Source organism: Acartia tonsa, chromosome 5, assembly GCF_053477335.1.
Source record: "Acartia tonsa isolate MP-2025a chromosome 5, ASM5347733v1, whole genome shotgun sequence".
Taxonomy (NCBI): Eukaryota; Metazoa; Arthropoda; class Copepoda; order Calanoida; family Acartiidae; genus Acartia; species Acartia tonsa.
In genome coordinates, this window is record NC_137264.1 from 51,054,650 (window position 1) to 51,070,074 (window position 15,425).

The 15,425-nt window shown below is 32.6% G+C and overlaps 1 protein-coding gene across 1 annotated transcript in view; it reads right to left on the reverse strand.

Moving 5' to 3' along the window:
* Window positions 1-6,027: 6,027 nt before the first annotated feature.
* The window catches only part of LOC145319774 (uncharacterized), an 82,191-nt gene continuing 72,793 nt past the window's right edge, over window positions 6,028-15,425 (reverse strand). Inside the window, exons 20-27 of the mRNA XM_080162121.1 lie at window positions 15,263-15,327; window positions 11,699-11,790; window positions 11,136-11,209; window positions 10,499-10,629; window positions 10,017-10,107; window positions 8,533-8,673; window positions 7,911-7,955; window positions 6,028-7,374 (exon numbers count right to left, since the gene is read on the reverse strand). Of these exons, the coding sequence (XP_080018247.1) occupies window positions 7,914-7,955; window positions 8,533-8,673; window positions 10,017-10,107; window positions 10,499-10,629; window positions 11,136-11,209; window positions 11,699-11,790; window positions 15,263-15,327 (636 nt within the window). The 3' untranslated portion in view covers window positions 6,028-7,374; window positions 7,911-7,913. The remainder of the gene's footprint in view (window positions 7,375-7,910; window positions 7,956-8,532; window positions 8,674-10,016; window positions 10,108-10,498; window positions 10,630-11,135; window positions 11,210-11,698; window positions 11,791-15,262; window positions 15,328-15,425) is intronic.

Genomic DNA, 15,425 nt, shown 5'->3' on the forward strand with positions numbered 1-15,425 from the left:
TTTGTCCCGTTACCACATGCTTCACAATATACAAGTGAAGACATTTTTACACGAATTAATTTACCCATTACCCTAGAAAAACTTTATCGTAAGCTGACTCATTAATCAAATGAAATAAAACGATAAATACACCTCTCTAGTAAAATCTGAACCAATAAAATGGCCGGATAGTTCAACCGATGTTTCCAAAGAGACAATTGCGCTTGAATTTAGGGCTCTGCAGCTACATATAACAATCCGCTGCCAAGACGGACAATCTGCAGTCCGCGAGTCGACTAACACGTTTAATAATTATCGCAGACTAAAAATAGGTAGCTGCCAAACTCCTTCGTATATTAATGGAGCGGAATATTAATTTATCACCCGTTGTTCTATCCCTGTCTCCCATGAAGATTACAAACAAATCAATTGTTTTCTTATGAAAGCCTAATTCATAGAGGAAAGATAACACATTTTTAAATGCGAAGCTTTTTTATGATTAGGGTTGGTCCGTCCGTACGTCCGTAACGGATAGCTTTTTTCGCTAATTTAGGCATGTTAGAATTGTCCTATCGATTTCAAACTTTGCATGATGATTCCTATAGGAGTTGGGTACGAGTTAGAAAGTGTAGCAACTCTATAATCGTTATCAGAAAGTCCGTACGTCCACTTGAAACATGTTGCTTTTTAACTTTTTTAACAACAATTTTTTATGTGATAAAATTATCCGATTAGTCTGATTTTTGAAATACTGAATCCTAGGGCAACAAAGTACATTATTATAAGCGAAGCATTAATCAATTCTTAAAAATGTAAGTATGTCCTTAAACAATATCCTGTATTTAAGCAGTTTTTCAACAGATCTACTTAAAATTTTGTTTTTGTACGACTTTAATACATTGTATTTTTATAATTGAGTTCTAACTCTCTACTCAAGTGTTAATATTTATTTGTCCTGCCGTTTCAGAGCTTCGCTTTTATGGATGTTGTCATCCTTTTTAATAGCGCGCCTTAGGGATCTTAAGGGATAAGACAGTGGACGATAAATTGATGTTTAACCTAGTTTAAAATAATTTTTAACTACTTATCCCTACAAAAATTTACTTGACTAGATGTCTTAAATTTTTTTTCCTTATATAAAAGTAACAGGATGTCTGTCTGTCTGTGTACACCGAAGGATCTCGCTAACCGCTGAACCGAAATGATTTTCCTTTACAGTGTAGCTTCTTATAGATCCTGGGAAGGTTTATAACTATTTTCGAAAAGGGTACCATGCACCCTCCAAGGAAAAATCGTCACTTGACTAAAATTTAGAATGAGTGACTCCTCCCTGTCCCCCCCTTATGTGCCCCTAGAGTCCCCTAGGGTCGTAGCCTTAATAACAAATATCTTTTTTCGGTATTTTTTTTTCAATTTTGAAAATTTGTGTACCCCTCGGGCCCTCCCCCCTTGACAGAGAACAACTGACCGCAGCGCTCGGCTCCCTAGCCTATAACCTAACCTAACCTAAAAAATTAGTTGTTTGCTGTCGGGACGGGGGGGGGGGGGGGGACTCAAATTTTCAAAATTGAAAAAAAAATTCTAAGAGGATAACGCCCTTTTTTCTTGCTGTTGCCGCGCAACTTAGAACATAACTACCCGGCTGATCCAAAGTAAACATTTAAGAATGTAAAATCTATGTAAAATTACTCATATAATTTGGGAGATTATTAGTTTTAACTAGATTATCCTAATAAAAAAGTAAATGGGTTTTGGTGATTTTGTCTGTCTTTGTGTGTGTCCCAAAGGATCTCGCTAAAGGAACTGCTAAACCAAAATGATTCTCCCTTACAATGTATCTTCTAATAGGTCCTGGGAAGGTTTATCAAGACAAAGAAAGTCCCTCAATGACGTCATAAAATAAGGGATGAGGAGAGGAGGAGTGGGAAAAGAAGACCCCTAAAAAAGAGATGGATAATCCCTCGTTGTTTATTATGACGTAACATGCTGATTTTTTGAAGGATTCTCTTCGTCTTCAATGTTTATTTGGGGGGGGGGGGGTGGTTATTAACACACTCCCAAGATAAATTGCCCGTCGTAATTGAGTGTTATATAATTGTTTTATCCCTTAATATCCCTGTTTTGTTAAAAGCGAAGCTTTTCTATAATTAGGGTTGGTCCGTCCGTACGTATGTCCGTCCGTCCGAGATAGTTAGCTTTTATTCGTTAATTTAGGCACGTTAGAATTGTCCTATCGATTTCAAACTTTGCATGATGATTTCTGTAAGAGTTGGGTATGATTTAGAAAGCGTAGCAACTCTATAATCGTTACCAGAATGTGCGTACGTCCATTTTAAACATGTTGATTTTTGTACTTTTTTAATAACAATTTTTTATGCGATAAAATCATCCGATCGATCTGATTTTTAAAAGCGAAGCTTTTCTATAATTAGGGTCGGTCCGTACGTCCGTCCGAGATAGATAGCTTTTATTCGTTAATTTAGGCATGTTAGAATTGTCCTATCGATTTCAAACTTTGCATGATGATTCCTGTAGTAGTTAGGTACGATTTAGAAATCGTAGCAACTCTATAATCATTACCAGAATGTCCGTATGTCCATTTTAAACATGTTGATTTTTCTACTTTTTTAACAAATTTTTATGTGATCTAATCATCCGTTTGATCTGATTTTTGGTATATTGATTCCTGGGACAACAAAGAACAATAGTATAAGCAAAGCAACTCTATAATCAAGTCCTAAAAATGTAAGTATGTCCAAAACATTATCCTGTATCAAGCAGTTTTTCAACAAATTTCTTACAATTTTGCTTTGACTCTTATAAATTTATATTATGATAATTAAGTTCTATCACTATACAAGTGTTAATGTCCATTTGTCCTACAGTTTCAGTGCTTCGCTTTTATGGATGTTGTCATCCTTGTTTACTATTTAGATCATGTTAACAAATCATTAATCATTAATATTACTTTATTCACACTATTTTCTTTATTTTTTTAGCCTTTTCAAAATTACATCTCTTATTAGTATATGTAGAACAATGAGGTTCTGCTACTCTATGATTGTTGAAGCTTGTTTGTACATTTTATTGTATGACTTGTTGAGCTTTTATTGATATTGTCATTCTTGCTATAATTAAGCTAGCGGCTTTGCCCCAAGATGTAATAAACAAGGATGACAACATCCATAAGTAGCGAAGCACAAAAAATCGTCGATGGGAATACGTATAGGTAGATTTAAAAGGTTTTTACTAAAATCAAGAATAGATTTATTGAATAAAATAAACTTGAAACCTTGTTTTATTTTGCATGATGACGATGGTCAAAGTAAATTATATTTAAGATGCTCATAACAATAGGAAAAATTATTTTGATACTGATATCCCATAAAAGTTTGAAAATTGCATCAAAATAAACAAAGATATGGGGAAATATGTAAAACATATAAAAATAGCCAAAAACCTGATAAAAGGCAGTCTGGCCGTCATGGTTGTTTTATTAAAACGACAAAAAAATTAATTTTTAAATCCTTAACTTAAAAAATTTGGAAAATCGGACCATATACACTGAAGATATGGAAAAAAGTGTTAAAAATATAAAAATAGCCTAAAACCTGCCAAAAATAACTGAAAAATTTTGAAAATTGGACTATAAACACTGAAGATATGGAGAAAAATGTTAAATATATAAAAAACAGCCTAAAACCTGATAAAGAGGCAGTCTGGCCGTCAAGATTGTTTTCTTTAAAAGACGGGAAATAAAATTTTGATATCTATAACTGAAAAAATTTTGAAAATCGGACCATAAACACTAAAGATATGGAGAAAAATGTGAAAAATATAAAAATAGCCTAAAACCTGCTAAAAAGGCAGTCTGGCCTTCATGGTTGTTCCTTTAAACGACGGGAAATTTAATTTTGATATCTGTAACTGAAAAAATTTTGAAAATCGGACCATAAACACTGAAGATATGGAGAAAAATGTGAAGAATATAAAAATAGCCTAAAACCTGCTAAAAATCGGTCCGAATGCCAATGATGTTTTATAGTCAATTGTGCTCCTTAATGATGGGAATGTTGTCAAAAAATTTCAGCAATATGGTATTGAAAAATAATGGAATTATTGATAGTGTGTTTAGGTGTGCAGTGTTTTTATTAATAATTTTTTCATTTATAATTTCATTAAATGAATGATAGGGATGGGGCGCAAAACGTCAAGAAACAAGTAAATGCTTTACCAAAGAAGTATGCATTTTAATCTGTGTTTAATAATCTAATTTTTGTAATATATACTTGATATTGTTTCAAGTATACAAGGAGAAATGGGATATTGACTGTAAATTTTACAATAAATGCGGTGTCTTATTTGTTGGTTTGAAAACATTAAAGACTTTTCCTTGTGCTTGGTTGGTACAAAATAGTCATGTATAAAATTTTCAACCAATGATTTCAATCTACAGAACTAAATATATATATATATATATGTAATTTTTTTAAAAGCGAAGCTTTTCTATAATTATTCTATAAACGGCTTTCCGCGGATATAGAATGTACAATTATAAGATTAAAACTAGTTTTTTTAGCCCCGAGGTGCCGGAGGCACCGGCTAAAAAAAACTGGTTTTAATCTTATGATTGTACATTTCTATATTCGTAGAAAACTGGATATAATACGATGCTAGACATAGTTTTTTCGTATGGATGAGAACCGGTTCCTATCCACCGGATTCGAATGAATACGAGAAAAATACATTATTAGTCTTTTTATCGCATTGTATTACAAACAGTTTTACGCGGTTAGTAAAATATAAATTTATAGGATTAATTCTGGTTTTGTTGGCTACAAATGTCCAAAGGCCCTGGGCCAAAATACAGGGAAAATTTTAACATTTTTCGTAGAAAATCCTCTACAATATGAAACACGTTAAGTGATTTTTTTACGAAAAACTTAGAACCGGTTTTTTTCCAGCGGAAACGAATACCGGAAAATAATTATTATATTTTTCATTTATTTTTCCACCGAGTCTAGAGGCGAAGCACCTGTATTATTGATAAACAAAAATTTTATTTTAATTTTATTTTCTCAACAAAATAAAGTATACAATAGGAGTAACAAATAGAATAGTAACAAAAACTAAAAGCAAGCTTTTTCACACATAGGTAAAAATTTATTTAATGATATTTACATTGTATTTATAGGTGTGAAAATAATATTGGTAATTTATTGCATAGGAGTTTTTCGGATCAAGACGAATACACAAAAAAGGCCTTTTTTAAAAATAACTCTAAAGGTTGCTAGTGGCGTGATTAAGCATTCAATAAAAAAGCCAATGACGATTTCTTGCACGTTTTTTTTTGGCCGCGCTTGATTAGCAGCCATTAAAATTTTTTAAAAAGAGGCCTTTTTCATATTCTTGAAATGATACAAATTTTTATATTGCACATAAAGTTTATTTTAACAATCACAATTCGTATAAATATTGCACTACAGTTTTTTTTATGACTACAAAAAACACATCTTTATGTTTTTTTTTAACCTAGATAATTTCTCATTTTTTGTGTTTAAAAAACAAGGAAGACAATAGAATTAACGGGGACTATGCACGAACGTGAGCAAGTGATCTAAGCATTATACAACAGAGCTGGATCTTTAAATCATTTTAGTGGTGAGCCAGATCGGGGTGAGCCAACTTTCCACCAATGAGAGCACAGCATTTTATGAAATGCCGCGCTGTGATTGGCTGAAATTCGGCGCACCCCAATCTGGCTCACCACTAAAATGATTTAAAGATCCAGCTCAGGAAACTAAAACCTTTCATGAAGTAAGAATTTAAATGTAAAACGACTTGCCTTTTAAAGCAATAATTGCTCAGAAATTTTAAACAGTATTTGATATTTTACATGATTTTTATGCAACTTAAAGTCAAAAAAACATTTTATAATTTTTAGGCAATACTTTAGTACTAATTGATAAGATCTTGTTCGTGCTAAAGCATCAAAATTGAGATTCATTTAACATTTAATTTTATATATTTTTATCTAAACGTTTTAATTTTGACAAAATTAATTTTTGTAAAGCATTCTTTTCTCAAGATAAATTTTAATGTAAGGCTTCATAATGAAGTATTTTTTACAAATCCCATTGAAATTTAAAATCAATAGATTCATTATTAATCCTCAAACAGTTTTAAGATTTCTATTGATAAATAAGATATATTTATACATTTCTATAAGGCCTACATATTTTTTAAGATTTCTTTAGAAACAGATATATGTATTAACCTATTTTTGCTTATTAAGTTTTAGAAGGCTTTCAATTTCTAAAGAAAATAAGAGTTAAAATATCTTTATATAAATTTTAAAAAATGAATACATGTTATGTAGTTTCATTCATTCTTAAAATGATCCTATTGAATGATCAGAAAATAGAATAGATAAAAAAAACAAAGTTGCTCAAAATTAAAAAAATGAGAAAGATTGAAAAATGTTACTGTCGTTACACCGTTATTAATCGTTAAAACTGTATAATTTTGTGACTTTCAAAATCAAAATATCTTTTTTAGGGTTAAAAAGATTCTGTTTTTCAAAAACATTGGTTATAATCACATAAAAGTTAGGTATGTCTGTCTATATATTCTATATGGTAGATATGTCATATGTATACCTATTTTATTTAGGTATACCTACGTGATATATGTAATACAACTTAATGATCACGGAAAGAAAACAAAGTAGGGGTTTTAATTGTGTTTTCACAGTAGCTTTTGATATGTTATGTTAGATTAGGTAAGGTTTTGTAATTGTTAATGATTGTCCACTTAGGTGATTATAGCCCCCTGCAGTGGCTAAAAATAGGAGTAAAGCTACTGTGAAACGACGAAACCCGCTTCTTTGTTTTTTTTCCCATGTTTCCAATTAATATGCTACATAGATATGGTATTAACAGCTAAAGTATAGTTTCTTTCTCGTATCCATTCGAATCCGGTGGATAGGAACCGGTTCTTATCCATACGAAAAAACTATGTCTAGCATCGTATTATATCCAGATTTCTACGAACACAAAAATGTACAATCATAAGTTAAAAACCAGTTTTTTTAGCCCGTGCCTTCAGCACCTCGGGGCTAAAAAACTGGTTTTAATCTTATAATTGTACATTGCATATCCACGGAAAGCTGTTTATAATACGATGCGAGAATAACTATTCTGTTGAATGGGTGGTATGAATTCATTTCCGCAAATTAGCACATCTGCATTTTGTTTAGCATTCTCAAAAAAAAGACACAATAGCAAATAATGAAATATGGGGGGCTAAATGATAAAATAAATTGCGGAATCGAATGCACACTGATGGTTGTATTTTATTGGCTTGGCTGGGGCTGCTGCTGCAACCATTGACAACCTAAATAAAAGATACATACAAATACATACAAATAACTGTCTCTTTTAGGAGCGAAGCTAGTCTATAACAACGATATGTCCGTCAATCAACCTGTAAAAAAGGGGGAAAATTGAAAAACTTTTGGCCGAAAAACTTCGATCGACATATTAGAACAATAGACTATTCTAATATGACGTCATTCGGGATACTTTGGCCAAATTTATGAAAAAATCATTTCTTTTTTATAGGCACTATAAAGAGAAATTTTACAGGATTTAGCCCATTTTGAAAAAATTATGCGGGAATAGTCCAATTTCGTAACATCGCCCCATAAGTGGCGATTCGTAATATTATTAAAATGGCTTTTTATATGTTATTTTAGGTTAGGTTAGGTTATAGTGGGTTAGGTGATTGCCCCAGAGGGTTAGGTAATTGGCCCCGCAGTGTTAGAGCCCTCCGCAGGGGCTAAAAATAGGAGAAAAGCTGCTGTTAAAAACACGAAGAATCGCCCCATAAGGTGCGATGTTACGAAAGGGACTATACCCAATTATGCTTACCATTTATTTTCTGTCTTTTGTAGTACCACAATGATTGAAAATATCCTAAAACAAAAAAAAAATATAAAAATTATTGTTTGAAAACACACCTCCCAAAACCTATGTGTTAAAAGTATAAAAGTTTCTAAGCTCGGAATAATTCAGTTAATTATAAATAATAATAAATACTGTTTTATATCAATTTTAAAATGATTTTAGATTATGCAGTTAACATACAATTTATCTCATATTTTTTATTTTCTTATCCGCGGATACGGAAATGATTAAATAGCCGACAAGAAAAATATTAATAATATGACCTTTTTTTCGTTAAAATATACAAATGCTAGATTTTCTGCGTGGTTTAAAACCAGTTTATTCAGAGAGCTGAGAGGTAACAATGAGGTGTTTTATAATAATGTTTTTTGATTAGTTGGCTTAACAATTTTGGAAACTTTAAATAAATTTTAGTTGGTGGGGGTTTATTTAGCTGAGAGTGCAAACGTTTCAACCACTAATTTTAATTCACAAAAGTGGTTAATTTGTGTATTTACATTGAGGATGCACATCAATTTATCAGCCACTGTCTTATCCCTTTAGATCTCGGGGTTATATTCCGCTTGAAACATGGATGAGAGGATACCTTGCAGGGCAAATTTTCCCATCCCATCAGGGTTTTCACCAGAGCCGTGAACGTGTTGAACGGACTGAGCTGGTCCATGGCCAGGCGCATGCCGACACTGTTGATACGCGCCACACTGCTTGCCAGCCCGCCTAGCTGCGCCTACAACAAATATTAATAAAGTTCTTCATAGTGCCTATAAAAAATGACGTCATACAATACAAATGACAAATGATAGACCAATACACAGACTAAATTATCAATGACAGGACAGATATATGTAATTGACCAAAAGTAGGCCAGTATGACGTCATTTTCTATAGGCACCATAAAAAGCTTCAATATTAATTGATGTTTTTCCATCAAAGTCCATTCAAACTCTATAAGAAATGTGTACCACATTATTTAGCTTTTCACAGTAGCTAGTGTAGATACATTCAAACTCTGTAAGAAATGTGTACCTGAGCTTGATCTTTAAATCGTTTTTATGCCGCGCTGAATCGGGGCGATTCAGAGGTAAACCGTAGGCGCGCTGGTGGTAAGCCACAGCGCACCTGATTTTTAAAAGATTTTCGGTGCGGTGTTGTTAAATCGCTTGCGCACTCACTAAAATATCGATCCGCGCCAGTACAACTTTATTACTTAAGCAGTGTCAGTAAGGTAATTTATATAAAATACCGTGTCAGTATAGTATTTTATATGAAACATTAATATATAATTTATTTTAAAAATAACTATAAAAATGTTTTCACGATAGTTTTGCAATAAAATATTAGAGTAATTAAAAAAAAATATTTATTTATTAAATAAATCACCCCGATTTAAACCGCCAATGCCACTCGGTGAGTGGCATTGGCGCGCCGGGCCCGCGCCACTGCCCGATTCAAATCACCCATGCAAATTCGATTTAAAGATTGATATTAATAATTTGATGGTGCGCCAAATGAATCGCCCCGGTTTAAATCACCTATAAACGATTTAAAGATCGAGCTCTGGTTATTTAGCTTTTCACAGTAGCTAGTGTAGATACATTCAAACTCTATAAGAAATGTGTACCTGGTTATTTAGCTTTTCACAATAGCTAGTGTAGATACATTCAAACTCTGTAAGAAATTGTTTACCTGATTATTTAGCTTTTCACAATAGCTAGTGTAGATACATTCAAACTCTGTAAGAAATGTGTACCTAATTATTTAGCTTTTCACAATAGCTGGCGTAGATACATTCAAACTCTGTAAGAAATGTGTACCTTATTATTTAGCTTTTCACAATAGCTAGTGTAGATACATTCAAACTCTGTAAGAAATGTGTACCTAATTATTTAGCTTTTCACAATAGCTAGTGTAGATACATTCAAACTCTTTAATAAATGTGTACCTAATTATTTAGCTTTTCACAATAGCTGGCGTAGATACATTCAAACTCTTTAATAAATGTGTACCTAATTATTTAGCTTTTCACAATAGCTGGCGTAGATACATTCAAACTCTGTAAGAAATGTGTACCTGATTATTTAGCTTTTCACAGTAGCTGGCGTAGATACATTCAAACTCGTCCGAATCTTGCACATACGCGTTCATTAAATTCATCACCAGCCTAAATAGTTGAAAACAGCATAAAACAAAGTCTAATAACGCTATTTTTGGCTGATTTGTGTTTTTAAAGTTTAAAATCCGTCAATAAACAAAGAATTAAAAGATAAAAGTGGTTTTAAATAATAGAAATGATAGAAATGATGTAAATCAGCCCCCTCCCCCCACTCTCTTATTTCAATTAAGAAATAATAAGAGCGGGGAGAGGGGACATTACCCATTAAGCACTTTGAGGGAAAGCACCAAATATAATCTTTGTCATTAAGTCATAGTGGCCTACCATTGGTCAATTAAAATGTAAACCGGCCTACCTAGTCTAAGTATTGGCCTATCATTGGTCATTTGCATTGTATGACGACATTTTATATAGGCACTATAAAGAGCTTCCAACTTACTTGAGATAATTATTGACAGCAGATGCCGGATGGATAGAGTTGTTTTGCTCCAGGTCATCTTCAGCGGCGGCGGCAGCTGTGTCAAGGGAATGATCAAAGAAATCAAATGCTGTGTAGTTGAATAGTTGTAGAATTTCCTATTATTTTCAATCATGTCTTTACCAGCGCCTTAGAGAGTTGGTTCAATCAACAGTACTGAACCACGAGCATCCTCAGGGGCAGTGTTGCGGAGCCGGAGCCGGAGTCAAGAGCCGTCATATTTTGCTGGAGCCGGAGTCGTAATTTTCGTTAAAAAACAGCTCCGGCTTCGGACTAGATAAATAAAGAGATTTATTATAGATTATAATTTGGTAACTCTGTTTTGTCATGTGCAAATGCCCTTTTTCAAGTCGAGTTTTTCTTGATTTTAGGTCGGAGCCGGAGCTGGAGCCGGAGCCGCACCAAAATCAAACGGCTCCGCAACGCTGCTCAGGGGGCTTAAAATATTCATAATATAAATCCTTTAAGTTTTGGTTTTATGTCTCTGATGTACAGTTTTGCTGTACCCAATTGATGTTCGAATAAAAATATAGGCTGTTTTTTCAAGTGGTTAATTGATTGTAAAGTGCTAGGGACGCCGCAGCCAGTGAAAAGACATAATTTCCTTGTTTTGAATAGAATCCAATAAAATTTCATCCAAGCTACTCGCGGGCAAACTTCGGGGTTGGGAATCTAAATAGAAAAAAATTTAAATTATTTTCTTTTTATGATAAAAATTCCTATTTACACCAATGTGCATTTGGTAGACGGACAAAGTAAGTTTTGCTGAAGTTGCTCATTAGTTTTGGGAATCTTCATAAAAAATTCAGACATCTATCTTTATTATCAGTGTTGAAATTAAGTATATTCTCCATAATCTACAGAAATTCAACAGCAAAATATCCTTACAATTGCCATCTTTACCGAAGTGTAGCAGATAAAAGGACTTAAGTAAGTTGTACAGTAGCGCCCTTTGGTCTTGGGAAAATTTCAGACCTCTGTCTTAAATATCAGCCAAGAAATTAAAGATAAATTGAAATAAATTACCTATATTTCCAGAGGCACCAGAATCCACAAGGTCGTTAACAGAATTGAGCAGGAAGATTCCCAATAGTTATGGGTATAACCATAGAAAATTTCAGACCCCTATCTTAAATATTAGCCAAGAAATTAAAAAAATACCTATATTGGCAGAGGCACCAGAATCCACAAGGTCATTGACAGAATTGAGCAGGAAGATTCCCATTGACAGGAACAACAGGGATGACAGGGATCTAAAACATTTGAAATGATAATTTTCCCAGAGAGAGGGGACAATGGGTTGTTTATTACACTTGTCCTCAAAGTTTAATAATAACTTTTTTTGATTCGTTGGCTTAACAACTTTGGGAACTTTTATTAAAAAATTTATAGGTTGTTTAATTAAATTGAGTGTCCAAACGTTTTAACCACTAACTGTAATCTACAGAAGGGGCAATTTTGTGTATCATCATTGAAGATACACATCAATTTATCGGCCATCTTCTTATCCCTTTCGATCCTTGTAATTGTTCTGTTTAATTTTGCATAAATGTTTTTCTTTATTTCTTTATAACGTTATCAAAACAAATATATGGTATCTTTTTATCAAATCTTCTTATATAAATTTTTATTTTTATTATTTTGCTGAATACAATTTAAACAAAACAACATTATAGTTAATTTTTAAAACATAATATTATGATTTAATTTTAATGTTTAACAAGAATTTTAAACTATTATAAAAACTAATAGATTTATTGCCCTAGATGCTCGTTCTGACAATAACCTGTACAATTTAAAAAGGAATTTGTAAAGATATTTTTTGATTATCAATCACACATAACATATCGTCCAATTATAACGATTATAAAAAGCGAAGCTTTTCTATAATTAGGGTCCGTCCTTCCGTACGTCCGTCCGTAAGGGATAGCTTTTTTCGTTAATTTAGGCATGTTAGAATTGTCTTATCGATTTTAAACTTTGTAAGATGATTTCTGTAGTAGTTAGGTACGATTAAGAAAACGTAGCAACTCTATAATCATTACCAGAATGTCCGTACGTCCATTTTAAACATGTTGATTTTTAACTTTTTTAAGATCAAATGTGATATAATCATCCGATTGATCTGATGTTTGGAGCACTGATTCCTATTACAATAAGGCACAAAATTATAAGCGAAGCATCTCTATAATCAAGTCCTAAAAATGTCAGTATGTCCTTAAACAGAATTCTGTATTTAAAAGGTTTTGCAACAATTTTACGTATAATTTTGTCAAAACTTAGTTCTGACACTCTACCAGAGTTAATGTTCGTCTGTCATAACATTTCAGTGCATAATCATCCTTGTTTTTCTTTTTGTTCATACACTATTTTCCAATATTTTGATTGGGGATCTACTTTTTATATTTACTAGCGGTTGTGCCCCTAGCATCTAGGGGCTTTATACTCGATAAAATACAGAAGAGCAGAAAAATAGCCTAAATCATATCTACTCAGACTTTTTATAAAAATAAAATAGTTTAAAACCATCCCGAGACCTATAAGTAGCTTTACTGTAAAGGAGGACCATATCGGTTCAGCGGTTAGCGAGATTCTTCGCTACAGACAAAAAAAGCTTACTACTTTATATAATAGCTATTTTAAAAAAACACAAAAGTTAGGAGACACATTTTTCCAATAGATATTTGATGTCCTTTAAAACAGCATTTCCGACTGACTGACGGACTAAGTAAGTAATAGACTAGATACCCATTCACAGTGCGTATGAAGGTGCATTGACCTTTGTGTCAGAACCTAAATTGAGACATAGTGCATTTCATTACCCTAGGTTAGGTAACTTCATTTCACTTTTCAATAAAATCTAAAATGCAGCCGTTTTTGAAAAAATTAGATTTGAAAATTTCAAGTTCAATCTTCATCCACTAGGAGTTACCGCAAAATCGTGACAAGAAAAGCAAATATTATTTATTTAAGATTTTGAACAACTTTGCTGTCATAAAACCTCTCTATATATGATTTTTTAAGGCTAAATTTCCGTGATCTAGCAAAGCAACTGATAAAAAAGACATAAATTAACTCACTTCAGGAGTGGTTTTATGAAGAACTTTATGAAAGCAAACTTGTTCAAAATTGTAAATAAATAATAATCTTTGCTTTTCTTGTCATGATTATGCGGTAACTCCTAGTGGATGAAAATTGAACTTGAAATTTTCAAATCTAATTTTCTCAAAAACGGCTGCATTTTAGATTTTATTAAAAAGTGAAATGAAGTTACCTAATCTAGGATAATGAAATGCACTGTGTCCTAATTTAGGTTCTGACACAAAAGTCAAAGCACCTTCATACGCACTGTGCATTGCTTACAGAAATATTCACATAAATTTACGGTCACCATTATAAAAGGGCAACCGTGATAAAAAAGGACATACAGGCATAAATTTGGGACTAATGATCGAGTATTTTCGCTACTAAAAAATATTAATAAGCAATAAAAAAAAGAGAATAATATTATTGAAATTATAAATATAATAGGATTATAAGGAATTAAATTAGATCTTTATTCAACAATAAAAGTCCAATTTGTTTTTAAAATCTAAATATAGAGAGTTCTATTAAAGTAAGTTTTTAATGCTCTTACTTATAACTGCTAATGACTCTAGGTATAAATAATAGCGAAGCTCTTCTATAATTATTTATTATAACATCCTTTTGGATAGCCTCTATAGAGCGTAATACACATTTAGGTCTGTCTTTGGTGTATATCTGAACCAAATCTTGCTAGTAAAGTCATGATTACATCCTATTAACACCCAACCCTTTTAATTGCCAGACCTTTGTCAAAAAGTACTGTGCATGGTAATCAATTGCACCTGTTTTAGACCTCGGAGCTGGATCTTTAAATTATTTTAGTGGTGAGCCAGATCGGGGTGAGCCGAATTTCAGCCAATCACAGCGCGGCATTTCATAAAGTGCTGTGCTCTCATTGGTGGAAAGTTGGCTCACCTCGATCTGGCTCACCACTAAAATGATTTAAAGATCCAGCTCAGAATTCCACTTACTATAACTTTTGATGTCGCGCACCTGACATAGCAGCATTAACGTCTTTAGATTTATCATGGTGTACGGCTGGGATTCGAACCCATCATCCACCCGACAACAATTTGTTAATAATTTGTAATCTTTGCTTTTATGGAAGATTTTACCCTGTTTAACAAATTGATTTCTTATATATCACAAAGTTATAAGATTTCCTTTTAATTAATATTTAGTGCTCTTTTCACTTTTGGGGTTTTCTTTTTAATGCAACTTTTTAAAGTCATCTTTATACATTCAAATAAAAAGAATTATACTTTTTATAACCGTTTAATATTGTATTTTAGGTTTATCTTGAACTCTATTAATTGGAGGGTTTTCTATTTTTCTGATCATCAACATGAACATTTACCTAACCTATCAAAAGGTATTGAGAAAATACGACGAAACCCGCTATTTTGTTTTCTACCCATGATTCAATATTTTTTTGTTAATCAGTTAAGATCTCGCTAAGTACTGGACTGATCGAGTTCTTCATTTCAGGGAAGCTTCACGTAGCTCCCAGGCTGCTTTTTGGCTATTTTATTATTTTATTCTAACCTTCCTTACCCTTTCGATTAGAGAGCTCTTAGATGCTAGATTGATTCCTTTTTTTAATATCTTAGCATAACGAAAATTGTAGATAAAATATACCTTTCATACACAGCATCCGCAGGATGACCGTCCTCCAGGCCAGGGTCCTCGGACATGTACCTTTCCTGTAAAGCATAATCAATCAGTTATAGTTATTTATCGCATCGTTTTATAGACATCTTTCTGTGGATATAAAAAAAATAAGATTAAAACCAGTTTTGTT